Below are 24,537 nucleotides of genomic sequence, written 5' to 3'. Positions count from 1 at the left end.
ATCCCACATATTTTGGGTAGTTACTCTTTTGTGAATAAAAATAAATGGCCTTAAATGCCAATAATCAGATATAGAAGGAAACGTTCCCCAAAGATCAGGAAACGCATAACTGACTAAATAATATCCCACGATTTTTGGGGATTTACATCAATAAATGAGGATCATATCCCATATCTACAACACTTGTAGATATTCAAGGTAGTCATTGCGTATCTCCAAGGCTTCACGTCATTGTGCGAGCCACTGACACTTCCCGAGCTGACATTTCTTTCGAGATGGCATATCGAGCTCGAGATCCCTGCTCCGAAGTTGTTTCTGAAGATGAGGGGCTCACAGAGCTATCCTTCGAGATCGAGATCATTTCGAGGTCACCATATTCGAGGTCTGTACCATACTTTGCAGGCTCCGATTTACAATCGTAGAGCATACCCTAACCCTCACGAGACCATTTAATGCGAACTCAACTTTCGAGGTCATATTTGCTATGGCTCGAAATCTGGGTATAACATGAAGTATTTAAGTCCCTGATCTTTTATTTTTTAGCGACAATAGTCCCCATTTTAACAGACGAATAACATTTTAGAGAAAATGTGCAACAATTATATCTCGTTGGGGACTTTTGCCAGCAAAAAAAAAAATGATAAGAGACTATTAAATGTTACACTTGTAAAAAACCACAGACTTTAGCAGATAATTACCCTATATTTTATAACATAAATTTAATCCAATCAAACATTAGCTGTAGATTTTTTTATTTTGGATGAATCTAAAGTTAAACTCTAAATCAATTACAGAGAAAATTAATTACTTTTTCACTTATTATTATTATTATTATTATTATAATAGACTATTTATTCATTTTAATACCTTTTCACTAATATTTATATATATATTATTGCACATTTTAAATGTAAGTTTAACAAAATTGTTGTTTTCACTTATATTTAACTAGAAAATATAACCACACTTCGCACAATTTTTTATAATTATTAAAAAATATATATTTTTAAATATTTTTTTGAGAGACTACGAGGTATAGATTCATTTTATAAAATAAAGTTCAAAATGTGATTTTATTTATTTTTATTATTGTTGTTATTATAAGCTTTGGGTGATTATATATATATATATATAAAATCTAAATTATGTATAAGAAAATTTATGTTTTGTGTAAAGCTTATTTTCGGCGATTACTCGTTTGAACCTTTTATTTTGTAAAATTAACTTTTAAACCTCGTGTTTTGTCAAAATGTTAAAAATGTGAATAGATAGTTCGCTTATTGTAGCATTGTATTTTGGCCGACTATTCGTTTTGACCCTTTTATTTTTAAAAATTAACTTTTGGACTATGTATTTATTCAAAAGGTTCAAAATTCGTTATAAAAATTAAATTATACACATTTATATAATTTATTTTTCTGTAATAGTTCACACAATTTTGAACCTTGTATTTTAGCCGATTACCAGTTGGGACCTTTATTTTTAAAAATTAACTTGTGGACCTTAAATTATGTCAAAATGTTAAAAATAGAAATAGATAGATCGATTATTTGAATACTATATTTTGGCCAATTACTCGCTTTGAACCTTTATTTTTAAAAATTAACATTTGGACCATGTATTTATTCAAAAGGTTAAAAATTCTTTATAAGAAGTAAATTATATAAATATATATAATTTATGTTTCCTATAAGGGTTCACACCATTTTGAACATTGTATTTTAAGCGATTACTCGCTTGAACCCTTTATTTTTTTTAAGAGTACCTTGTGGACCTTGTGTTTTGTTAAAATGTTAAAAAATATGAATATATAGTTACATTATTTGAACCACGTGCATTTGGTTGACTACCCGTTTGGATCATTTATTGTTAACAAACTAATATTTGGATCCCGTGTTTTCTCAAAATGTTAAAAATACAAACTGATAGATTATTTATTATTAGTATTATTATTATATATAGATATTTTAATTGACATCTATTATAATTATTATTAAAATAATAGTGAGAAAAAATAGAAAATGGATAGAGTGTTTTCCTTAATTAATTCATAGCCATAAATTAGAAAAGTAAAATAAAAAATGTGAAATATTAACGTTTATTTATATTTATAATTTAATTAACAAACAATATTAACATCAATTGTCATAATAATATTATTTTTAATTCATAATATATTCTTTGTTTCTAAAAAAGATTTTTGTGCTTTTACATCAACCTCTGTATCTTTTGTTGCTACTAGAATGTCCACTGATCTCTTTAAAATTAACACGCAAGTATACGTGGTCAAATCAAGTAATATATGATAAGTAAAGTGTCGATCCCACGAAGACTGATATTAATTACCAATAATTAACTTCTAATTCTAATTGATTTAAATAATAATTTCAGAATTATGAGTAAAATAATTATTACTAAAATTAATGAAACTATTAAGCACTAGAGAAATTCAGAGATAAAAATATGATTTAATTCAATGGATGTAAAAGTTAGGGTTTTAGTTTCATCAACCATCCACTTATGAGTTCTAACCAATTTTCAATGTTTCTTAATTCTATTGTAATAGCAGATTACAACTATATATTATAGTCTTGCTAGGATCTATAATTCTCTACAACATATTATTTCCTACATCTCTGTGGTAAATCAACATATTGCAGGCTCTAAACACGTAATCCCTGAACTACACAATTCATAGAAGTACTCTCGTCTAATATAAAATGGTGATTATCTACCTATAGCATAATTAGCCTTTTCTTCTCAGAGCATAGGTTAAAATCATATAAACATGTAAATTGTGATCAATCATTTACAAGCATTAAGCATAAGATAAATAATTCACAATAGGAGAAAGAAATTCAGAAAAATTGCATTAAGAAATCAAAAGCTTCAAGGAGAATCCACTAACGCCCTAATAACAAGATTAGTTCAAAACAAACATAATGGAATAAATCAAATTAAATATAAACATAAACTCAAGAATAGAGAGAATAAAGAAGAGATAAAGAAATCAAACTCTCAGCTCTTCAATGTTCTCCCATGTCTCTAGTAATTTCTGAACATAAAAATTAATGAATCCCCTAATTAACTCTTAAAAAACGTATTTAAATAGGAACCCTAAAACTGTTTTTCAAAATAAATGACGATTTCGCCCTTCTGATGGCCACGAAAAAATACACGCGCCGCAGCCCGCCTCTCTGAAATTGCACAAACAAAGACTCTGATTCCAGCAAGCGCCGCGGCCCTTCAAACTTGCGCCGCGACCCTTGAAAATTCCAAAAAATGGCTCTCTCTGTTTTTCCCTTGCACTGCAGCTCTTCATTTAAGCGCCGCAACCCTTCACATTGACCTCAAAACTTATTTCCAAAGCTCCAAAATGAACAAGTCCCTCTGCATATGAATCCTCTACTGTCTTCTTGTCAACTTTTAGCATGAATTTCCCAATTGCTATGATTTTTCGTTCATTTCCTCAACTCCGTGTTTCCTTATTCTATTTCCTGCAAACATACCAAAACAAGCGTAATACTGTATAACATTCCACCAAATTGACTCAAACTTACCCTAACACACAGGTTAAAAACTATGCTAAAAACCGACTCATCAAATTCCTCTAAACATGACTTTTACTCGTCCTCGAGTAAACCAAAACAAACAACTCAACTAATGAAAAAAAAAAACATAAACACACTCACACATGAATCAAGCCAACAAAAATACTAAGCCTCAAGCTATGACAAACAACTCACTTATATAATCTTCAAGGAACTCAACTTTTAATCCAGAGTTTCAGTTAAAACATTTATTCCATTCAATTAAACAACAAAAATAACAACTCTCAAAATCATAATTAACAAATAACATGTAATTGAATTTATTTATGCTCTCTAAATTTCCACTTCAATCCAACAACCAAATAATATCCCATAAGCTTGCTACACTTGGTAATCTCCACTAACGTAGACAAAACATGCTCAGAAATCAATAGGTCTTTTCAAGCTTATAATTGAATGGCTTGGGTAAAGGTGGATGAGAAAGTCATTTAAGCTCAAAATGTACCATGAACACTAACCAACCAACCAATTCAACCCTTAATACAAATCACAAGCCCAATCCCAAAGTTCCCAATATCTTATCATTTTGAGAGAAATTGCTTAATCAATTTTTTTTATATATATAACATTACACTCCCTTAAACTTGTTCCTTGATAATACAATTTGGAGTGTAATGATTTCTCAACATTGTATATTTTTTTTTTTTCTTTTTTTTTTCCTTTTCTACTTTTCTCTTCTTTCTCTCAAAATATATTTTCTTCATTGTTGACACAACTTGTCATACATAACCCCCTATTACAAATCAATCTCAATTACTCCCAATTATCGTCCCTATGCTCATGGTACATTAAAGGGAAAGAAACATAATAATTAGGTTCTCAAGTTATAAGGTTAAAGCAAATGTCAATCAATAAAAAAAAAAAATTTAGGCTCAAAAATGGGTAACTAAGGATTTTATACATCAAGGTTGGCTTGAAAGGCTCAAACAGTCCAAAGAAATGCCTAAATCATTTTTCTAAGCATGCATTATCTAGGATTTCGCCTCAAAAAGCAAGCAAACAAGTTCTAGGATAAACCAATTTCAATCTTCCCTTCCTATTTTAAATTTAGCAAGCATAAATTTTATTCAATCACATAAAATTGATCAAAATCATGATTAAGCTCTCAATTATTTAAGTGTTTAAGAAAAATAGAACAAAATATTCAACCAAGCACACATATTTTTTTATAGTTTTATTCCCATTCAATTTACACAGCTCATCATTCAATCAAATTAGCATTGGCTAATCATTGTCAACTTGATTCAACTGACACCCTAAACAACCTAAAAAAACACAACTAACACAAAATAGACATAATCAACATAAAACAAGACAACACAGACACAACAAACAACAATAAATCTCGCCCCCCAAACTTAATCTAAACATTGTCCCAAATGCAATTTTTTTAAATAAAAAAAAAGAAATAAAATTAAAGTAAAGAAAAAGAAACTTACCATAAACATTCAAAATGGTGGAGGCGACGTGGTTGATAAGGAAAAAACCGAAATGGTAGTGGGAATGGAGCTACGTCTTCATTGTTTCGGAGAGACCACCGATTCACCAACGCATTGAGTTGGTCCACGTGAGCGATTTGATACTCACTTTGCTGCGCCAGATACTGCTGCATATGCTGATTTTGAGCAATCTGATAATGTTCTGTTGAACCAACTAGTTGAATTGATTCTGCATCATTTGCATATATGGATCAAAAGTACCAGCTTCAGGCTGAACAAGTGGCTGTACAACTGGTACCTCGTGCCTAGGCTCCTCAGGAAGATTACCCTCTAAGTCTGCTTCATTAGCCTCATCTTCTACATCATTAATTTTTTGTCTCTTATCAGTGGCACGCTGTCGAGGTGGTGCTTCTAAGGAAGGTGGTTCATAATTAAGCACCCTATTTTTAGAAATTGCAGACATAGGCTTCCTAACTACGTCACTTCCAAACATAACAACTCCATATGTACGTCATAAATCAGTGATTAATGAGACATGTCCTAATCCCGCTGTAGTAGTCAACATGCTAATATCTTTCATACTTTTCCTAATAATTCGGCCCACATAAATAGTCATCCCACTCATAATGGCATACACCAATAACAACCTTTCCTTGTTAATAACCGACATGTGAGTAGTCGACATTAGTCGTGCACTCACAAAATGCACCCAAGCCCGAGCCACATGATTCAACTAATAACGCCAAAGATACTTTGGAACACCACCAACAATAGTAAAACGAGCTCCTAGTATACTCAAAGTTTCAGCCACCTCAATCCAATTAATATCATCCCCATGAGCCCATTGATGATACTCATCATCCTCTTATTCGTATGTCGGCATGTTGTACAAAACAACAATAGTATCTATTCCTACAGGAACTTGGAAACCTCTCACAAACACTTCCGTATTCTTCATCTCAACATAATTCGCATAAAATTCTAAAACCACTGAAAAATTGGCATGACTTACATCCTCCGCAGCAAACATAGCCCAACCCCTTCGTTGAATTTCTCCACGAATATCTTCATAAGTAGAAATTTCACATGGTGCTTCAGTATACTCAAAACCTCTCTCACTTATCACCTTTCGCTTACGTATCCTTTTATACCGATCAAAAGCCGCCTTACTCACAAATTTTGTAGCATCATATTCTGGGGACTGTTCAGGTTCTTTAGAAGAAGATGGTTTATTTGTGTTCCTAGAGGATGATGCTCTAGAAGGATTTCTTTTAGGTCCCATAATATCCTACTAAAAATTTGACAGCACCTCCCTTATATTTTCAATATTCCCCAAACTTTACAATATATTAATACTAATCCCAAACAGTTCAAAATCACATCACAATGCTTCTCAATCCACACAATAATCTCAAAACTATAATCCCTTCAACAATGTCTTCAATATAAGGAAATCACCCAAAAAAAATTCAAATATTTGTAGAAAAACTTACTTGACTGTGATAGACTCCTCTTGAACCCTTCAATTACACCAAGTAACCATAAAATCTCAATCTGAACTCCAATGGATAGAATTTGAAAAATAAGGGTTTGAAAGTTTTGGGAATTCTATAGCAAATTTGGGAATTTGAAGGAAAAAGAAATGTTTGGAGGATAATATGTAATAATTCAAGGTGTAATAGGGGAGTGGAGAGAAAGTTTCTGGGTTAAAAGAGAGAAAATTGAGAGAGAATTCTTGGAATTTTTTTTTCAAAAGGGAAGAAGTGACAAAAATAGAAAAGGGGAAACCCTCTTAAGGCCTCGGATCCCACAAGCGCCGCAGCCCATGTCTAATTTAAATTTTTTTTATTATTTTCTCTCTCTCTTCAGGCTTCAACATTTTCATTTTTTTTCAATAGTTTTCATGATTTCCACGGTTCTATTACATTAAAAAATACTTAAAATAAAAAATAAAAGAAAATAATATGTCAAACCAAAACTAAAAGAAAAATAAAAACTACAATTGTTCATAAACTTAAAACTTAAAACAAATGAAAATTAGAAATAATGAGATGCCTCTCAACTGTGCTGTCGTTAACGTCATTTAGCCGGACGCTTCTTTATCTTCAGATCAAATGGGTTCCAAAATCACCACGGACTTGCATTTTTCCACCGGACCCTCCAAATAATGTTTCAACCTCTAACCATTCACCTTAAAATGCCATGTTTTCTCACTATGAACCTGCAGTTCTCCATAAGGAAATGACGCAACTATATGGTCCTGACCATCTCGACTTCAATTTACCAGAAAAAAGTTTAAGTCTGAAATTAAATAGCAGGACTTTATCTCCTAGTTGAAAATCCTTCCTTAGTATTCGCTTATCATGAAAGGCCTTTGACTTCTCTTTATAGATCTTCGCATTCTCATAAGCTTCATTTCAGAATTCTTCAAGCTCATTTAACTCCATAAGCCTATTCTATCCCGCCATAAAGAGATCAATATTTAACTTTTTCACAGCCCAATAAGCTCTATGCTCCAGTTCCACTAGTAAATGAAAAGCCTTACCAAACACCAATCGATATGCCAATCGGAGTTTTAAATGCAGTGCGATAAGCCCAAAGTGAATCATCAAGCTTCTTCGACCAATCCTTCCTTGAAGTATTTAATGTCTTTTCCAAGATACCATTTATTTCCCTATTCGACACTTCAGCTTGGCCATTTGCATTTGAATGATAGAATAACACCTTTCGATGATGAACACCATAGCGAGCACAAAGAGAAGTGAACCACTTATTGCAAAAACTTCCCCGATCACTAATAATTCTTTGGGGGTGCCGAATTGCGTAAATATATTTTTATGAAGGAATTTAAGTACATCTTTCCCATCACAAGTAGGAGTTGCTGCGACTTCTACCCATTTAGAAACATAATCCACCGCAAGGAAAATATATTTATTATTATACGAGGATGGAAAAGGTCCCATAAAGTCTATTCCCCATATGTCAAATAACTCAACTTCCAGAATACTAGTCATTGGCATTTGATCTCTTCTTGATATATTCCCAGTCCGTTGACAACGATCACAACTTTTGACAAAATCATTAGCATCTTTAAATAATGTAGACCAGTAAAACCCACTTTGCAAAACTTTTGCTGCTGTTCTTGTTCCTCCAAAATGACCGCCGCAATGCAAACTATGACAGTGAGTCAAGATTGACAACATCTCCTCTTCGGGCACACATCTCCTAATAACTTGATCAGGGCAATGTTTATATAGAATAGGCTCCTCCCAATAATAATGATTCACCTCCGAATAAAATTTCTTTAGTTGTTGCCTTGTCATCTCAGGAGGTATAACCTTAGCAGCCAAATAATTAACATAGTTTGCAAACCATGGAACATCCTTGCAAACACTTACTTTGAACAACTGCTCATCAGGAAAAGCATCATTAATCTGAACTTCTTTATCAAGAGAATCTTCATCAACCTCCAATCTAGACAAGTGATCAGCCACCAAATTCTCAATACCTTTCTTATCCTTAATTTCCACATCAAATTCTTGTAAGAACAAAATCCACCGAATAAGACGAGGCTTGGAATCTTTCTTGATCATAAGATACTTTATCGCAGAATGATCCGTGTAAACAACCGCCTTATTCCCAATCAAGTATGGCCTAAATTTATCAAAAGCAAACACTATGGCCAACAACTCCTTTTCTGTAGTTGCGTAATTTAGTTGAGCATCATTCAAAGTACGACTTGCATAATAAATCATTCTAAATACCTTGTCAACTCTTTTTCCCAACACTGCCCCAATCACAAAATCACTGGTGTCACTCATCAGTTCAAATGGCAAATCCCATTGAGGTGCAACAACTACAGGTGCCGAAATCAATTTCTCCTTAAGTATCCTAAAAGCTTGTTGACACTTCTCATCAAAATCGAACGTAACCCCATTAATTAACAAAGTTGATAGTGGCTTTGAAACCTTGGAGAAGTCTTTGATAAACCTCCTATAAAATCCCACATGACCTAAGAAACTCCGTACTCCTTTTACTGAAATCGGCGGTGGCAAATTCTCTATCGTAGAAATTTTAGCCCTATCCACTTCAATGCCTTTCTTAGAAATCTTATGTCCCAATACAATTCCTTCATTTACCATAAAGTAGTACTTTTCCCAATTAAGCACCAAATGCGACTCTTCACACCTCCTCAAAAGCAGCTCCAAATTTGACAAACACTTGTCTAAAGAGGACCCATAAACTGAAAAATCATCCATAAAAATTTCAATCCCCTTCTCAACCATGTCAGAAAATATTGCCATTATACACCGTTGAAATGTGGCTGGTGCATTACATAACCCGAATGACATCCTTCTAAAAGAAAAAGTCCCATAAGGACATGTAAACGTTGTCTTCTCTTGATCCTCTGATGCAATTACAATTTGATGATATCCTGAGTACCCATCTAGAAAACAATAGTAGTTATGCCCCGCCAACTTATCCAACATCTGATCAATAAAAGGCAAAGGAAAATGATCTTTCCTAGTTGCCTTATTCAACTTACGATAATCTATACATATCCTCCAACCCGTCACAGTCCTTGTTGGAATTAGTTCATTACTTTCATTCTTCACCACAGTCATACCACCCTTTTTTGGTACTACTTGTATTGGACTTACCCAAGCACTATCTGAAATAGGGTAAATCACTCCAGCATCTAACCATTTCAAAATCTCTTCCCTCACTACTTCTTTCATTGTCGAATTAAGTCTTCGTTGAGCATCAATAGTCGGTCTCACATCGTCTTCCATGAGAATTCTATGCATAACTTTCGATAGGCTAATTCCTATTATATCATCCATAGTCCACCCTATAGCAGTTTTATGAGCCCTTAACACCCTCAACAACTTCTCCTCCTCTACTTCTGAAAGACGTGATGAAACTATAACCGGAAGAGTCTCTTTTTCCCCAAGATAAGCATATAGCGGAGATGGTCTGGTAAAACTTTCAGTTCTAAAACAGGTGGCTTTAGAATCGATGGTAATGGTCTTTCCGGTTCATCACCCAATTCTTCAAACATTTTATGCTTCCGTGGCTCAGATGATTTTATCCATTTCAAATAACTCATCATTTCATCATTTTCCTCACCATCTACATCATCAACTATAAGACTTAATTCAAGAGGATCCTCAATTAATTTTTTTCTTCCTACTACTTCTTCTACCACATCAACTGAGAAACAAATATCACTTGCTTTAGGATAAGTCATAGCCTTAAACACATTAAATACTACTTCTTCCCCTTGAACTCTCAGCTTTAGCTCTCCTTTTTGCACATCTATCAATGCTTGCCCAGTTGCTAAAAATGGTCTCCCAAAAATAATAGGAAAATTCTCATCCTCCCCATATCAAGAACTATAAAATCAGCTGGAAATATAAACTTATCCACCTTTACCAATACATCTTCTATAATACCACGTGGAAGCTTCACAGATCTATCAGCCAGCTGCAATGTTACTGTGGTTGGCCTAGCTTCACCCAAACCAAGTCTACAGAATACTGACAAAGGCATTAAATTAATACTTGCCCCCAAATCGCAAAGTGCATGTTTACATTCAAACCCCCCAATCGTGCATGGAATAATAAAACTCCCAGGATCTCGTGACTTTTGAGGAAGTTTCCTTTGCAAAATCGCACTACATTCTTCTGTTAACGCCACTGTTTCATAGTCACCCATCTTTCTCTTATTAGACAGAATCTCCTTCATAAACTTTACATAGTTGGGCATCTGCTCTAATGCTTCTGCGAACGGTATATTAATATGTAGCTTCTTGAACACCTCTAAAAACTTTGCAATCTGTTTATCTAAATTATAATTACGAAGTCTTTGTGGATATGGAATTCTAACATGGTGCTCAATACTCACAGGTGGGGTCTCCTCTTCTTTCTTAAGGTCTTCAGTATCCTTTTCATCATTAAACTTCTTTTCTTCTTTACCTTGTGTATTTCCCTTCTGACCTTCTTCTTCTTCTGACTAATTCTTCTTTGGCCCTTCATACCTTGTTCCACTCCTCAAAGTAATAGCTTGGCACTGTTCTTAAGTTTTAACTTCTGTAGTGCTAGGAAAATTTCCTTGAGCTCTATTAGACATTAAAGTAGCCAATTACCCTATTTGAGTCTCCAAAATTCTTATGGACACCCTAATTTCAGTCATAAATTGGTTAAGTACATCAGGTTGGGGTTCAACTGGTCTCATTGGCATTGGGTGAGGTGGTCTATTTTGTGGTTGATAATATCTAGGTGGAGGGTTTTGGTGGGCATGTTGCTGTGGATATGGTGGTCTATTTTGTGGAGGTTGATATTGTGGCTGAGGTGGAGGATAAGGTTGTAAAGTGTTTTGGTTATTAGACTAGGAAAAATGAGGATGATTCTTCCAAGCTGGGTTGTAGGACATGGAATTGGGGTTATTGGGTTGTCTGTGGTAATTTCCTATAGCTTGTACTTCTTCCATGGACATGTTATTCATATCTATAGCAGGGCATTGGTTAGGTTGATGGGTTGTACCGCATACTTCACAAAGGTTTTGAACTTGCATAGCTTAAGATGGGAGTGTAGTCTTTTGTAGTGGCTTTGTCAAGGCCGCTACTTGAGCTGTAAGCATGGATATAGCATCCAATTCCATCATTCCAGCCACCTTCTTTGGTTGTCCCCTTTTAGTTGGCCATTGATAATTATTCATCGCCATCTCCTCTAATAACTCATATGCCTCATTAGCACTTTTACTCATAAAGGCACCTCCCGTTGCGACATCTATAATTGTCCTAGTGGTTCCATTCAACCGATTATAAAAATTATGCACCAGCATCCACTTTTCTATTCCATGGTGTGGACACTTCCTTAACAACTCCTTAAAGCTCTCCCAAGAATCATACAATGATTCTCCATCCAACTGATAAAAATTATTAATTTCTCCCCTCAATTTTGCAGCCTTTACTGGAGGAAAGAACTTGGCAAGGAACTTCTGAGTTAACTCCTCCCATGTAGTGATAGAATTCATCTGTAAAGATATCATCCAACTCTTCTCCCTGTCCCTTAGTGAAAATGGGAATAACCTCAGTCTTATAGCATCATCACTCAACCCATTCATCTTGAACGTTGCACATAACTCCAGAAAATTAGCTATGTGTAAATTGGGGTCCTCCGTTGGCATACCTCCAAACTGAATAGTTGACTAAACCATTTGAAGAATTGCGGGCTTAATCTCAAAATTGATGGCAGCAATGGTTGGAGGTCTGATGCATGAATGCACTCCTGTAACAGTAGGAAGTACATAATCTCTCAAAGTTCTTGGGCCTTGCTCCCTAGGAACTTATGCAGCCCCTTGACCATTATTAGCACCATTTCCCAAATTGTCAGCCATGGTAAACTCCAATCTCCTATTTATTTTCCAGTTCTGTCTGCACATTCTTTCAATTTCCCGATCTATTGGTATAATCTCATTTTGTCTATTGCTTCGCATATACCAACAATTCTTGAAATACAATAAACCTTGATCCAAATAAATGTTAAAAAGAAATAAAAAATAAGAAAACAAATCAAATTAGAACAAAAATTAACTTTATTGATATTAATAAAAAACAGTCCCCGGCAACAGCGCCAAAAACTTGATCTCTTTAAAATTAACACGCAAGTATACGTGGTCAAATCAAAAAATATATGATAAGTAAAGTGTCGATCCCACGAAGACTGATATTAATTACCAATAATTAACTTCTAATTCTAATTGATTTAAATAATAATTTCAGACTTATGAGTAAAATAATTATTACTAAAATTAAGGAAACTATTAAGCACTAGAGAAATTCAGAGATAAAAATATGATTTAATTCAATGGATGTAAAAGTTAGGGTTTTAGTTTCATCAACCATCCACTTATGATTTCTAACCAATTTTTAATATTTCTTAATTCTATTGTGATAGCAGATTACAACTATATATTATAGTCTTGCTAGGATCTATAATCCTCTATAACATATTATTTCCTACATCTCTGTGGTAAATCAACATATTGCAGGCTTTAAACACGTAATCCCTGAACTACACAATTCATAGAAGTACTCTCGTCTAATATAAAATTGTGATGATCTACCTATAGCATAATTCGCCTTCTCTTCTTAGAGCATAGGTTAAAATCATATAAACATGTAAATGGTGATCAATCATTCACAAGCATTAAGCATAAGATAAATAACTCACAATAGGAGAAGGAAATTCAGAAAAATTGCATTAAGAAAACAAAAGCTTCAAGGAGAATCCACTAACACCCTAATAACAAGATTAGTTCAAAACAAACATAATGGAATCAATCAAATTAAATATAAACATAAACTCAAGAATAGAGAGAATAAAGAAGAGATCAAGAAATCAAATTCTTAGCTCTTCAATGTTCTCCCAGATCTCTAGTAATTTCTGAACATAAAAATTAATGAATCCCCTAATTAACTCTTAAAAACGTATTTAAATAGGAACCCTAAAACTGTTTTTCAAAATAAATGACGATTTCGTCCTTCTGATGGCCACGAAAAAATACACGCGCCGCAGCCCGCCTCTCTGAAATTGCGCAAACAAAGTCTCTAATTCCAGCAAGTGCCGCGGCCCTTCAAACTTGCGCTGTGGCCCTTGAAAATTCCAGAAAATGGCTCTCTCTATTTTTTCCTTGCGCTGCAGCTCTTCATTTAAGTGCCGCAGCCCTTCACATTGACTTCAAAACTTATTTCCAAAGGTCCAAAATGAACAAGTCTCTTTTCATATGAATCCTCAATTGTCTTCTTGTCAACTTTTAGCATGAATTTCCCAATTGCTATGATTTTTCATTCATTTCCTCAACTCCGTGTTTCCTTATTCTATTTCCTGCAAACATACCAAAACAAGCGTAATACCACATAACATTCCACCAAATTGACTCAAACTTACCCTAGACACAGGTTAAAAACTATGCTAAAAACCGACTCATCATCCACTAAATTACAATCTAGAAAACATTTATTTACTTTATTGAATACAAATCACAAATCCCAACAATATCATTAATGATATTGTTTTGTCACAAGCTTAAGAAAATATCAAATGAGAGAAAAATACAATTATTAATATTGATAACAATAATTACAATATTTTGTACACCGATTCACTTTTGAATAAAAAGCATAATGATAATGTCATAAGAAAATAGATATATAGAGAACAAGAATTCAAACAATACTAATACCAATACTCGGTTAGCTAATTAAATTCGAAGATACAAATATTTTTTTTCAGTACACATAGTAAACAATATCGCAACACCATGATCCACGTTCAATTTCTTCTGCTTCAAAAATATGTAAGAAAAATATCAAAATCAATAAATCAACCATGAATGAATATACATATATTGGACAATCACTGAGTTCTTTCTATATTTGTCAGGTGCATAAAACTTACTTAAAAATACTTTTTGAGATATATATTGCAATGGCAACACAGTTTGATATTCATGCATGTGTGGAAATATGCATGATATACATTGAAAGTCATGTACCCGAATTGAAATTGTATGAGTTTAGAGAGAAGAAGAGAAAAAAAAAACAGAAGAGAGAAATTAGAGTAGAGTAAAATAGGAGATTAGTAGAGAATATTTATATATAATATATATAAAATCACAAAGAGATATTTATAAATAATTTTATTAAATTAAATAATATCTTCTGAATATCTTAATTATTTAAATTTAAACTAATGTGTAACTAAATTAATTTATAAAAAAAAATAAATGTGTTAATGTGGATTGTGTAATGTTTCTTTTATTTTTTATTTTAGAAAAAGAAAAAAAAACATTAGGTGTATTGAGATAAAGACTCTTGTTATAATATTATATATAACATGAGATATTTATATATAATAATAAAAAATGAATTATATATATAATATGTTTTGTGTAAGGGTTCACACTATTATAAACATTCTATTTTAGCTTATTACTTATTTGGACCCTTTATTTAAAAAAATTAACTTTTGAACCTCGTGTTTTGTCAAAACGTTAAAAATATGAATATATAGATAGATTATTTGAACCACATGTATTTTGGTCAATTAATTATTTGGACCCTTTATTTTTAAAATGGTAAAATAAATTTAATAGTATTTTATTTATACTATTTGCTTTAATGTTATTTGCATGTACACTAAATTTCTTGTTTGATTGATTATGCATCAATTTTTTTCCTCAAAGATAGTGAATTTTAAAAATTCAACAAATAAAATAAATAAATATTTTTTGAATTGGAGTAGAAAAATATGATTATAATAAAATTGTAAATTAATAAATATTGTATGATTATAATATGACCCGACTACCACTACCCAATAATTTATAATTTATAATTTTCTTTCTTCTTTTATCTTTGAGGAATATCACTTTTTTACTAGCCACATTATCCTTTTCTACACCAATTCATAAATTTTTTATTTTTTTTAATTTGGTTAATGCTTGAGGAAAAAAATTGAAGCATAATTAATCAAATAAGAAATTTATTGTAGATGCAAATAGAACTAAAGCAAATAATACAAATAAAATACTATTAAAGTTACTATTGTATATGATTTTTTTTAATTTTTTAATATTTAAATAAAAAGAAGTAAAACATATTTTTATAAAAAAGGGAAAAAAAGTAAAAAATATATAATTTTAAAATTATTTTTTTATTTTTGTAATTAATTATACAGTGGCACTGGCTGCCACGTCAGTGCCCAAACTGCCAAATCAGTCTTTTGTCAACAACGTCACCGAGAAACTAACACAAGTCCCATATTCGGTAACAGTTCATTGTTTGGGGAGGATTTTTAACAACTTGAAAAATTCGAGGGGCACGAATTGCAAGTGTAATAGTTCGGGGAGAAAAAAATCATATTTATTATATTCTTTTATGTTAAATAATTTGTTGGATAAATCACTCAACAACAAGGCTTGCAAGAATAACACACACACACACTCACGATCACAAGACAAGGATTTATCCTGGTTTGGTTCCGAAAAAGAACCTACTTCCAACAAAGCTCGCCCACACGAGTTCCTTCTCTAATTTCAATATCAAAAGCTAATACAAGTCCCAACCAAGACATTAAGTTCTTGGAAACTCTCCTCCTTGTTCCTCACCACACAACTCACTCAAGAATTACACAAAGTAAAGGCTCTCTGCTCTCTTACAAAACGTGTTCTCTCTCAAGTAGGAAAAATGATGATAACAAAGAAAAGAAAATCACTCACTCACTCCTTAGCTCTATTGCATATTTATACTGCTTTTGATACATTAATCAGAGCAAAGGAAAAATAACTAACTAATAGTAACCAATTGCAATTGACCGTTAGTATTGTTATTACAATGAGAATTTATATCCACAATTTCCACCTTCATTCTCATGAGTAATGTTATCATTGTTTTCCACCTGTGACACGTGGCATGACCCAATGGGTCCGTGGGCCCTCTTAAGAGGTCCGGGCTCATCCTAAACCTTGTGAACGGGGAAGGAGGAAACCCTAGATTGCCCAAGTATCATCGAGCCCAACAACATTAAATGGGCGTGAGCATAACGAAGTAATCGGGACTAAGATGCAGACCCGACTCATCTTCCCGACCCCGACCAACCTACATCCTCCAAGATGCCAATTGAGGTGGCAGACTAACTGGTCAATGGAGACAGACCTTATAAAGAATGCAGGGGAGATACACAGTGTCACGATGTTCGACTTGGCAAATGAACTTGAGTCCTAGTGAACGAACTAGGACTCCGATAAGTGAGATGGGACATTAGTAAATGAACTCGGACCAGACGTTCGGATAGGGAAAGCCTAGTTTTCCCCGATGTTGACCTGTCCCCATGAAATCCGGTAGTTGGTCTCCTCAACTAACCTGCAGAAGAGGGTACACATGGAACGTAAATTGTTCCTAGGAAATAGTACTATTAGTACTCTGATAGATCCTGTCCTCAGGATCCCCTTAGAAGCGCATGCGGACCAGTCCGTGCTAATGTACAATGGGCAGCTGTAAGGCTTGTCCATGCCTAAGTCGGCCTAATGGGCCCAGATTAACTATATTTTATTATGTGACATTCTTTGTATTATGGTTCCATTAGCGAACAAACTATAATTACATCCCTATTGGGCCCTGATTAGTCCGGCCCAATATGCTTGACTGCCTATAAATAGGGCCAATTGTGCACTGTAGCGGGGATCCCAAAATTTCTCTTGTAAGCAAAAGTTTTGCTAAAAACTTGTAGAAAACTATCTACAGCCTAATACTATTGACTCGTGGACTAAGGCTCATTAATGCCCCAACCACGTAAAAACTATGACTGTTCATCTCTAATTCTTTCTTTTCAGCTCTTATAATATATTTCTAATTTTCAAAAACTCGGTAAACAAGGAATAACAAGAAAACCTCAGTGTGGAGTTCTAACTCATTCAGACTGAATATCAGCCTTCACCAACTTACAGTAGCAATGTGCAAGCTTACTAATAGTTAAAACCTTCGTTCCCAAATCTGCAGGATTATCCCTTGTCGAGACCTTTTCTAGGTTGATCTCCCCATCTTCAATTTTGTCTCTAACCCAGTAAAGTCGAACATCTATATGCTTGGACTTCTCATGGTATACACGGTTGCGGCACAAATGTATAGCAAACTAATTGTCTGAATAAACTACACTCTGTTCTTAGTAGCTTTAGTTCCCTTAGCATTCCTTGCAGCCAAATTGCCTCTTTGAAAGCTTATGTTGTAGCTATAAATTCCGATTAAGTAATTAATAAAGCCACTATTGATTGTAATTGGGATTTCCAACTCACACATCCATTGCCTACAGTGAAAACATATGATGTTAAAGACTTCCTATTGTCCTTATTGGCTGCATCACCTGAGTCCACATATCCATTCAACATTATTTCTCCATTTTTCTTCTTGAAAATAAGACCATACTTAGTTGTCCCTTTTATGTATCTAAGCAACCATTTCAGCCCTTCCCAATGTTGTAATCCAGGGTTTGCCATGAATCTACTCAACACACTTAATGTGTGTGCCAAATCAAGTATGGAGCTTACCATTAGGTACATCAAACATCCTAGTGCCATTGTAAATGGTATATTGCTCATTTCTTCCCTTTCTTCCTTTGTCTTGAATGATTGATCATTTGTAAGTAGAAAATGTCCAGCTAATGGTAATTTAACAGGTTTCACATCACTCATATTGAACCTCTTGAGCACCTTTTCCACATAAAACCTTTGAGAAAGAATCAACACCCCAGCTGTCCTACTTCTTGTGATGTCAATTCAAATAATCTTAGTTTCCTGCCCCACATCCTTCATCTTAAATTCTAACTTTAACAAACCTTTCATTTTGTTTTTGCTCATTAGCAACATGTCATCAACATATATTAGAAGAAACATAGGTTCATTATCAAGATCTTTGAAATATAGGCATGTATCATATTTTGACTTCTCAAAACCAATTTTAATGATAGAGTTGTCAAACCTCTTATTCTATTGTCTTAATGATTGTTTCAGACCATATAGAGACAATCTGAGTAAGCAAACCAACTATTTTTCTGAACTTGCAACTTCAAAACCAATTGGTTGCTTCATATAAATGGTCTCTTTCAAATTCCCATTTTAAAAAGTTGTGGTGACATCTAGTTCCCAATCTAACTGTGTTGCTAACATCAACATAACTCGGATTGTTTTGTACTTTATTACAGGCAAAAATTCCTCTGTATAATCCACTCATTCAGTTGTGTAAACCCCTTTGCCACTAGCCTTGCTTTATACCAAGGTGGTTCATTTGGTGTAACTCATTCCTTTAATTTATACACCCATTTGCAATCAACTATCTTGTTGTTTTCTGGTTTAGGCACAAGGTTCCACATCTCATTTTCAACTAATGAGTTTATTTAAGATCTCATTGCCTTCATCCACTCTATTGACTGCTTCTTCATAGCTTGTAGGATTATCTTCTTCTATTGTTTTTTGCCATTAGTGCGTATGCTATGATGTACGCCTCGACATATTGGGCTGGTGGTCTAATGGCCCTCTTCGTTCTGTCCCTTGCTAGTTGATACTCTTGTAGTTGGCCTGTTCCACTTTGAGCTGAACTCTGACCTCTCTTACCTTCTCCAACATCCATCTATGTTGGTTGGTATGTTTTCATCTCATCATTTCTTTGTTCCACCTCAAGACCAACTTTCCCATTCTTTATCTTATCAGTATCTTTATCTAGCATAACATCACATTTTCCTTTTGTTAATTATGGGAAACTTTCCTCATCAAACAACACATCTCTACTAATAATAACTTTAGGTCCAGATCTGTCAAGTGACCACAACTTGTAACCTTTTACTCATTCTAGATATCCAAGCATAACATACTTCTGTGACCTTGGGTCTGATTTGTCTTTTCTTTGATGTGTGTATGCGGCACACCCGAAAGCTCTTAAATGACTAAGAATTGGTCCTTTACTCGACCATTTCTCCTCTAGTGTCTTGAGATCTATGCACATGTTTGGCCTTCTGTTGACTAAGTCACATGCTGTAGTAACAACTTCACCCAGGAAACTCTTCTCTAACCCATATTCGATAAGCAAGCACCTGACCTTATTCAGCAGCATTATGTTCATTCGTTCTGCAACACCATTTTGTTGTGGTGCGTTGATAATTGTTCTATTTCTTTGAATTCATAAAATGTCAAAATCAGCGCTAACGAGTTCAAACCATTGTCTGTCCTCATAGTTTTAATTCGTAAGCCAGTTTAATTTTCTATTAAAATTTTCCATTGCCTGAATTTATCCAAACTCTCATTTTTATGCCTGAGTAAGAATATCCAAGCCTTTCTGCTATAGTCATCAACTATAGACAGAAAATATCTTCTTCCACCTTGAGTAGGAGTCTTGCTTGGGCCCCAAACCTTTGCATGCAGATACTCTAATGCTCGTGTAGATGTATGTCTTCCAGTAGAAAATTTAATTCGATGTTGCTTCCCAAGAATACAAGTCTGACAAAACTTCAACGTCCCTGGTTTCAAGCCCTCTAACTGTCCTTGTTTTCCCAATTTGACCAGTCCTTGCTCACTAATATGGCCAACTCTTTTGTGCCATCTTTCAGTGTTCATGCTTGCTGTCTTTTCCATTGCTGCAATACCAACATCTTCACTGTTTCCATTTAGAACATAAAGACCATTTTTCTTATATCCCTTCATAATCACCAAGGAACCTTTCGAAATCTTTATATTTCCATTACCATATTTATATTTCATCATTTAAAGTCCCAAGAGAAATCAATTTTTTCTTGGATTTGGGATGTGCCTAACATTCTCAAGCAATCTGATCATGTTATCAAAATGCTTTACTGCAATGTTTCCAATTCCTTGGATGTCACATGATTGATCATTTCCCATTAACACCTTTCCTTGTTTTATTTCTTGGTAATCTTGAAACCATTCCTTTCTTGGGCACATATGAAAGGTGCATTCCGAGTCCAAGATCCACTCATTTGAGTTTCTTTCCACTGTAATAGTTAATAATAGCTCTCCATCTGAACCCTCTTCATTTTCAACAAAGGAAGTTGTGTTTTGACTCCCTTCTCTCATTTTTTCTTATACATGAAGCAATTCCTCCTGATGTGCCCGGCTTTCCCACAAAAGTAACACTTCCTAACATCCTTTTCTCTTGACTTAGAGCGATTTGGTGTTCTTCCTCGTGCTAGAAAAGCATTATTTCCCTTTTTAGGTTCCCTTTTGTCTGGTCTACCTATCATAATCAAAGCCTCATCCTTCTTGGTATTTCCTTCAACAACGAGTTCAAAGTTCTTTGTTCTGATAACTCCTAACACGTCTTCCATTCTAAGAGTGTCATGGCTATACTGAACCATAATCCTCAAGTTTTTATATTCCTCGGGAAGACTATACAACAAAGTCACTACTTGGTCCTCTTCTTTGATCTCTTCCCCTGCGTTTTCTAGTGCTAGAACAAGCTTGTTAAAAGCATCTAAATTTTGTTTAAGAGATTTATACGAATTCATGAAAAATCTATAAAATCTGCCCTTTGAGATGAATTTTATTCGAAATAGATTTAGTCATATAGATATAAATTTCCCCTTTAGCCACATACTTGCAGGACTTGTCTCACCTATTACTTGCCAGATCACATTATCTTCAAGGTGCATAACAATGGCAGGCCGAGCTTTCTTCATCAGAATAATGATCTCCTCTGGCTTCATTGTCTCTACCAGTTTCTACTCTCCTTCTAGCGCAGAATCTAAATTTTGATGGATCAAGACTGCCATAAGTTTTTCCTTCCAGAAGGTAAAATCTCCGCTTCCGCAAACTTGTGGAGATCGTACCGCATTGTTCCCATTATCTTCTTGAGTCTCTCCAAGAAACAAAGATTCACTCAAGGATATTTCAAGCCTTATACACGAATCGAACCTGACTCTGATTTGTTGGATAAATCACTCTACAACAAGGCTTTCAAGAACAACACACACACTCACGATCACAAGACAAGCATTTATCCTGGTTTGGTTCTAAAAAAGAACCTACTTCCAGCTGAGCTCGCCCACATGAGTTCCTTCTCTAATTTCAATATCAAAAGCTATTACAAAACCCAGCCAAAACAATAAGTTCTTGGCAACTCTCCTCTTGTTCCTTACCACACAGTTCACTCAAGAATTACACAAAGTAAAGGCTCTCTGCTCTCTTGCAAAACGTTTTCTCTCACAAGTAGGAAAAATGATGATAACCAAGAAAAGAATATCACTCACTCACTCCTTAGCTCTATTACATATATTATACTGCTTTTGATACATCAATCAGAGAAAAGGAAAAATAACTAACTAACAGTAACCGATTGCAATTGACCGTGAGTATTGTTATTACAATGAGAACTAATATTCACATAATTGATATTAGATTTCAAACAGACAACATCCATCAAAGTTTATTGATTTATAATGTTGCTCTAACTTTTTAATTTCTTAACAAAAGACAATGTGCCTGCTAATTAATATTTTTTCGTCACTTTTGTGGTATACGTCAACACATCATAACTTTTTTAAGAAAAAATGGTGCTATACAAAAGTAAAAAATACTGTGGATATTCATTACTTTTTGTGGGACATGCAAGAAAATATTCTAATATGATGCACCATAATGTTTTATAATTTTTTATTTTTATTTTTATGGTTTTTACCTTTCTACAGGATTATTTAAATATTGATATTAGTAGTCACACTAAGAAAGCTTGAATAGATTGTTCTTGCCTTAGAAGTAGTACAACTAAGTATGTATCTATAGCTTTTTTAATTTTAAGAATGTCATTGCTTGAAAAAAAAAAATGTGTTTATGCCTTTTTTTTTGGTTTACTATATGCTGATTGCAGGACTTAGCATGGGTTTCGGGTTGTTAGTTTTTACAATTGCTGCTTGGTGTTCTCGCAATGCCTTAAAAAAAAGAGAAAGAGTAAAACGCAAGGAGAAGTTTTTTAAACGAAACGGTGGCTTATTATTGCAGCAACAAATGTCTTCGACAAACAAAGTTAATGTTGAACAAACAAAGGTATTCACTTCAAAGGAGTTAAAAAAGGCTACTGATAACTTCAACGTGAATAGAATTCTTGGACAAGGAGGACAAGGGACAGTCTTTAAAGGGATGTTGTCAGATGGAAGAATTGTTGCTGTGAAAATGTCTAAGATACTTGATGAGGGAAAAATCACGGAATTCATAAATGAGATTGTCATTTTATCACAAATCAACCATAGAAATGTGGTTAAAGTGTTAGGATGTTGTTTAGAGACTGAAGTTCCACTTCTAGTCTATGAATACATACCTAATGGAACTCTTTCAGAATATATTCATAACAGGAATGACGATTTTCCATTTACATGGAAAATACGTTTAAGAGTTGTCACAGAAATAGCAAGTGCTCTATCCTATTTACATTCTTCAACATCTTCTCCTATTTATCATCGAGATATTAAGTCTACCAACATACTCTTAGATGAGAAGTACAGAGTAAAAATTGCAGATTTTGGAACTTCAAAATCAGTCAACATAGATCAAACTCATGTGACTACGCAAGTACATGGGACATTTGGCTACTTAGATCCAGAATACTTTCAATCGAACCAATTCACAGACAAGAGTGATGTTTATAGTTTTGGTGTACTTCTTGTTGAACTTTTAACAGGCCAGAAAGCCATTTCATTGACAAGGTCGCAAGAGGGTAGAAGTCTAGCCACATATTTCATTGTTTCAATGCAACGGAATCAGGTATTTGACATTCTTGATACCAGCGTGTTGGAGGGCCCCAGAGATGAGATTTTGGCAGTTGCCAATATTGCCAAAAGATGTTTGAATTTAAACAGTAGAAAGAGGCCTTCTATGAAAGAAGTGACAGTAGAGTTGGAGGGGATCGAAATATCAAAGAGAGCCTCAGCGCAGGCTCAAACTCAACTCTGTGAAGAGTTTGAATATGTTAGAACACAGGAAATTGAGCCGTGGGATGTTGTTTCAACATCAATTGGGTTGTCTTCGGACAATAATTCTGGCGATCGTTACGAACTTCCCCTATTGTCCTTCACAAACTGAAAAAGGATTGGTAGTATATGTTTCCATTTCATTTTGTAAAATTTATTTTGTTGGTTGTTTATGATGGATTTATTATGTAAAATTTTCATTTTATGTATCGTAATTACATTATGTATTCATATTGTAAAGAACTCTATTCTTACGAGAATTATCACAACTAAAATCGTGTCATCTTGATCCATGAAATTTTGAAAATTTTATGCTTAGAAAAAGTGAAGCGCTCTTCCATTTTATAAATGTAATTATGAGACATCCATGCATATGTAGGGAATTGTGTCTTTAGCTGTAACGATGAATAGTTTCAAAGAAAGTATTGAAATTATTTTATTAGCAATTTGTTTGTTGTGGATGCTAAAAATTCCATGCTGGTTAAAGACCCACATCTCATGCTAAGGTCCCATGAAGGCCCAAATACGTACATGTGCCTACACCCCTAGACGTGTGTTGGGCAGCCTCGCCAGTCGAAGCCCCGTTAGCCACATGGCGCCCCATCACGCGCCTCGCGCACTCAGGAGGTGCACCCCGCGAGACCCTCACCAAGTGGCTGCACCCCTGACTCGCTTCTCGCGCGCCCAGCAGGTGCACCCCGCGAGACCCCCGTCTCACACCTTGCGTGCCCAGCAGGAGCACCCTACGAGGCCCTCATCAGGCACCTCGCGCACTAAGTGGCTGCACCCCCGTCTAGCGTCTCGCACGCCTAGCAGGTGCACCCCGCGAGACCCCGGTCTTGCACCTCGTGTGCCCAGAAGGAGCACCTCGTGAGGCCCTCATCAGGCGCTTCGTGCACCAAGTAGCTGCACTCCCATCTCACGTCTTGCATACCCAGCAGATGCACCCTGTGAGAC

The 24,537-nt window shown here is 34.6% G+C and overlaps 1 protein-coding gene and 1 non-coding gene across 6 annotated transcripts in view; both read left to right on the top strand.

Moving 5' to 3' along the window:
* The window catches only part of LOC133818223 (wall-associated receptor kinase-like 22), a 28,862-nt gene extending 5,039 nt beyond the window's left edge, over nt 1–23,823 (top strand). For all 5 annotated transcript variants that reach the window (XM_062250968.1, XM_062250972.1, XM_062250970.1 and 2 more), the window contains one exon: nt 22,485–23,823. In XM_062250968.1, the coding sequence (XP_062106952.1) occupies nt 22,485–23,692 (1,208 nt within the window). In that variant the 3' untranslated portion in view covers nt 23,693–23,823. The remainder of the gene's footprint in view (nt 1–22,484) is intronic.
* LOC133820110 (small nucleolar RNA R71) lies at nt 11,907–12,013 on the top strand. Its single transcript, XR_009886543.1, has one exon. It is a non-coding gene; the product is annotated as a small nucleolar RNA R71 (small nucleolar RNA).
* Nucleotides 23,824–24,537: the final 714 nt, after the last annotated feature.

Source organism: Humulus lupulus, chromosome 2 (genome assembly GCF_963169125.1).
Source record: "Humulus lupulus chromosome 2, drHumLupu1.1, whole genome shotgun sequence".
Taxonomy (NCBI): Eukaryota; Viridiplantae; Streptophyta; class Magnoliopsida; order Rosales; family Cannabaceae; genus Humulus; species Humulus lupulus.
Note: the sequence above shows the minus strand (reverse complement) of the source record. Positions and strands in the feature narration are given on the sequence as shown.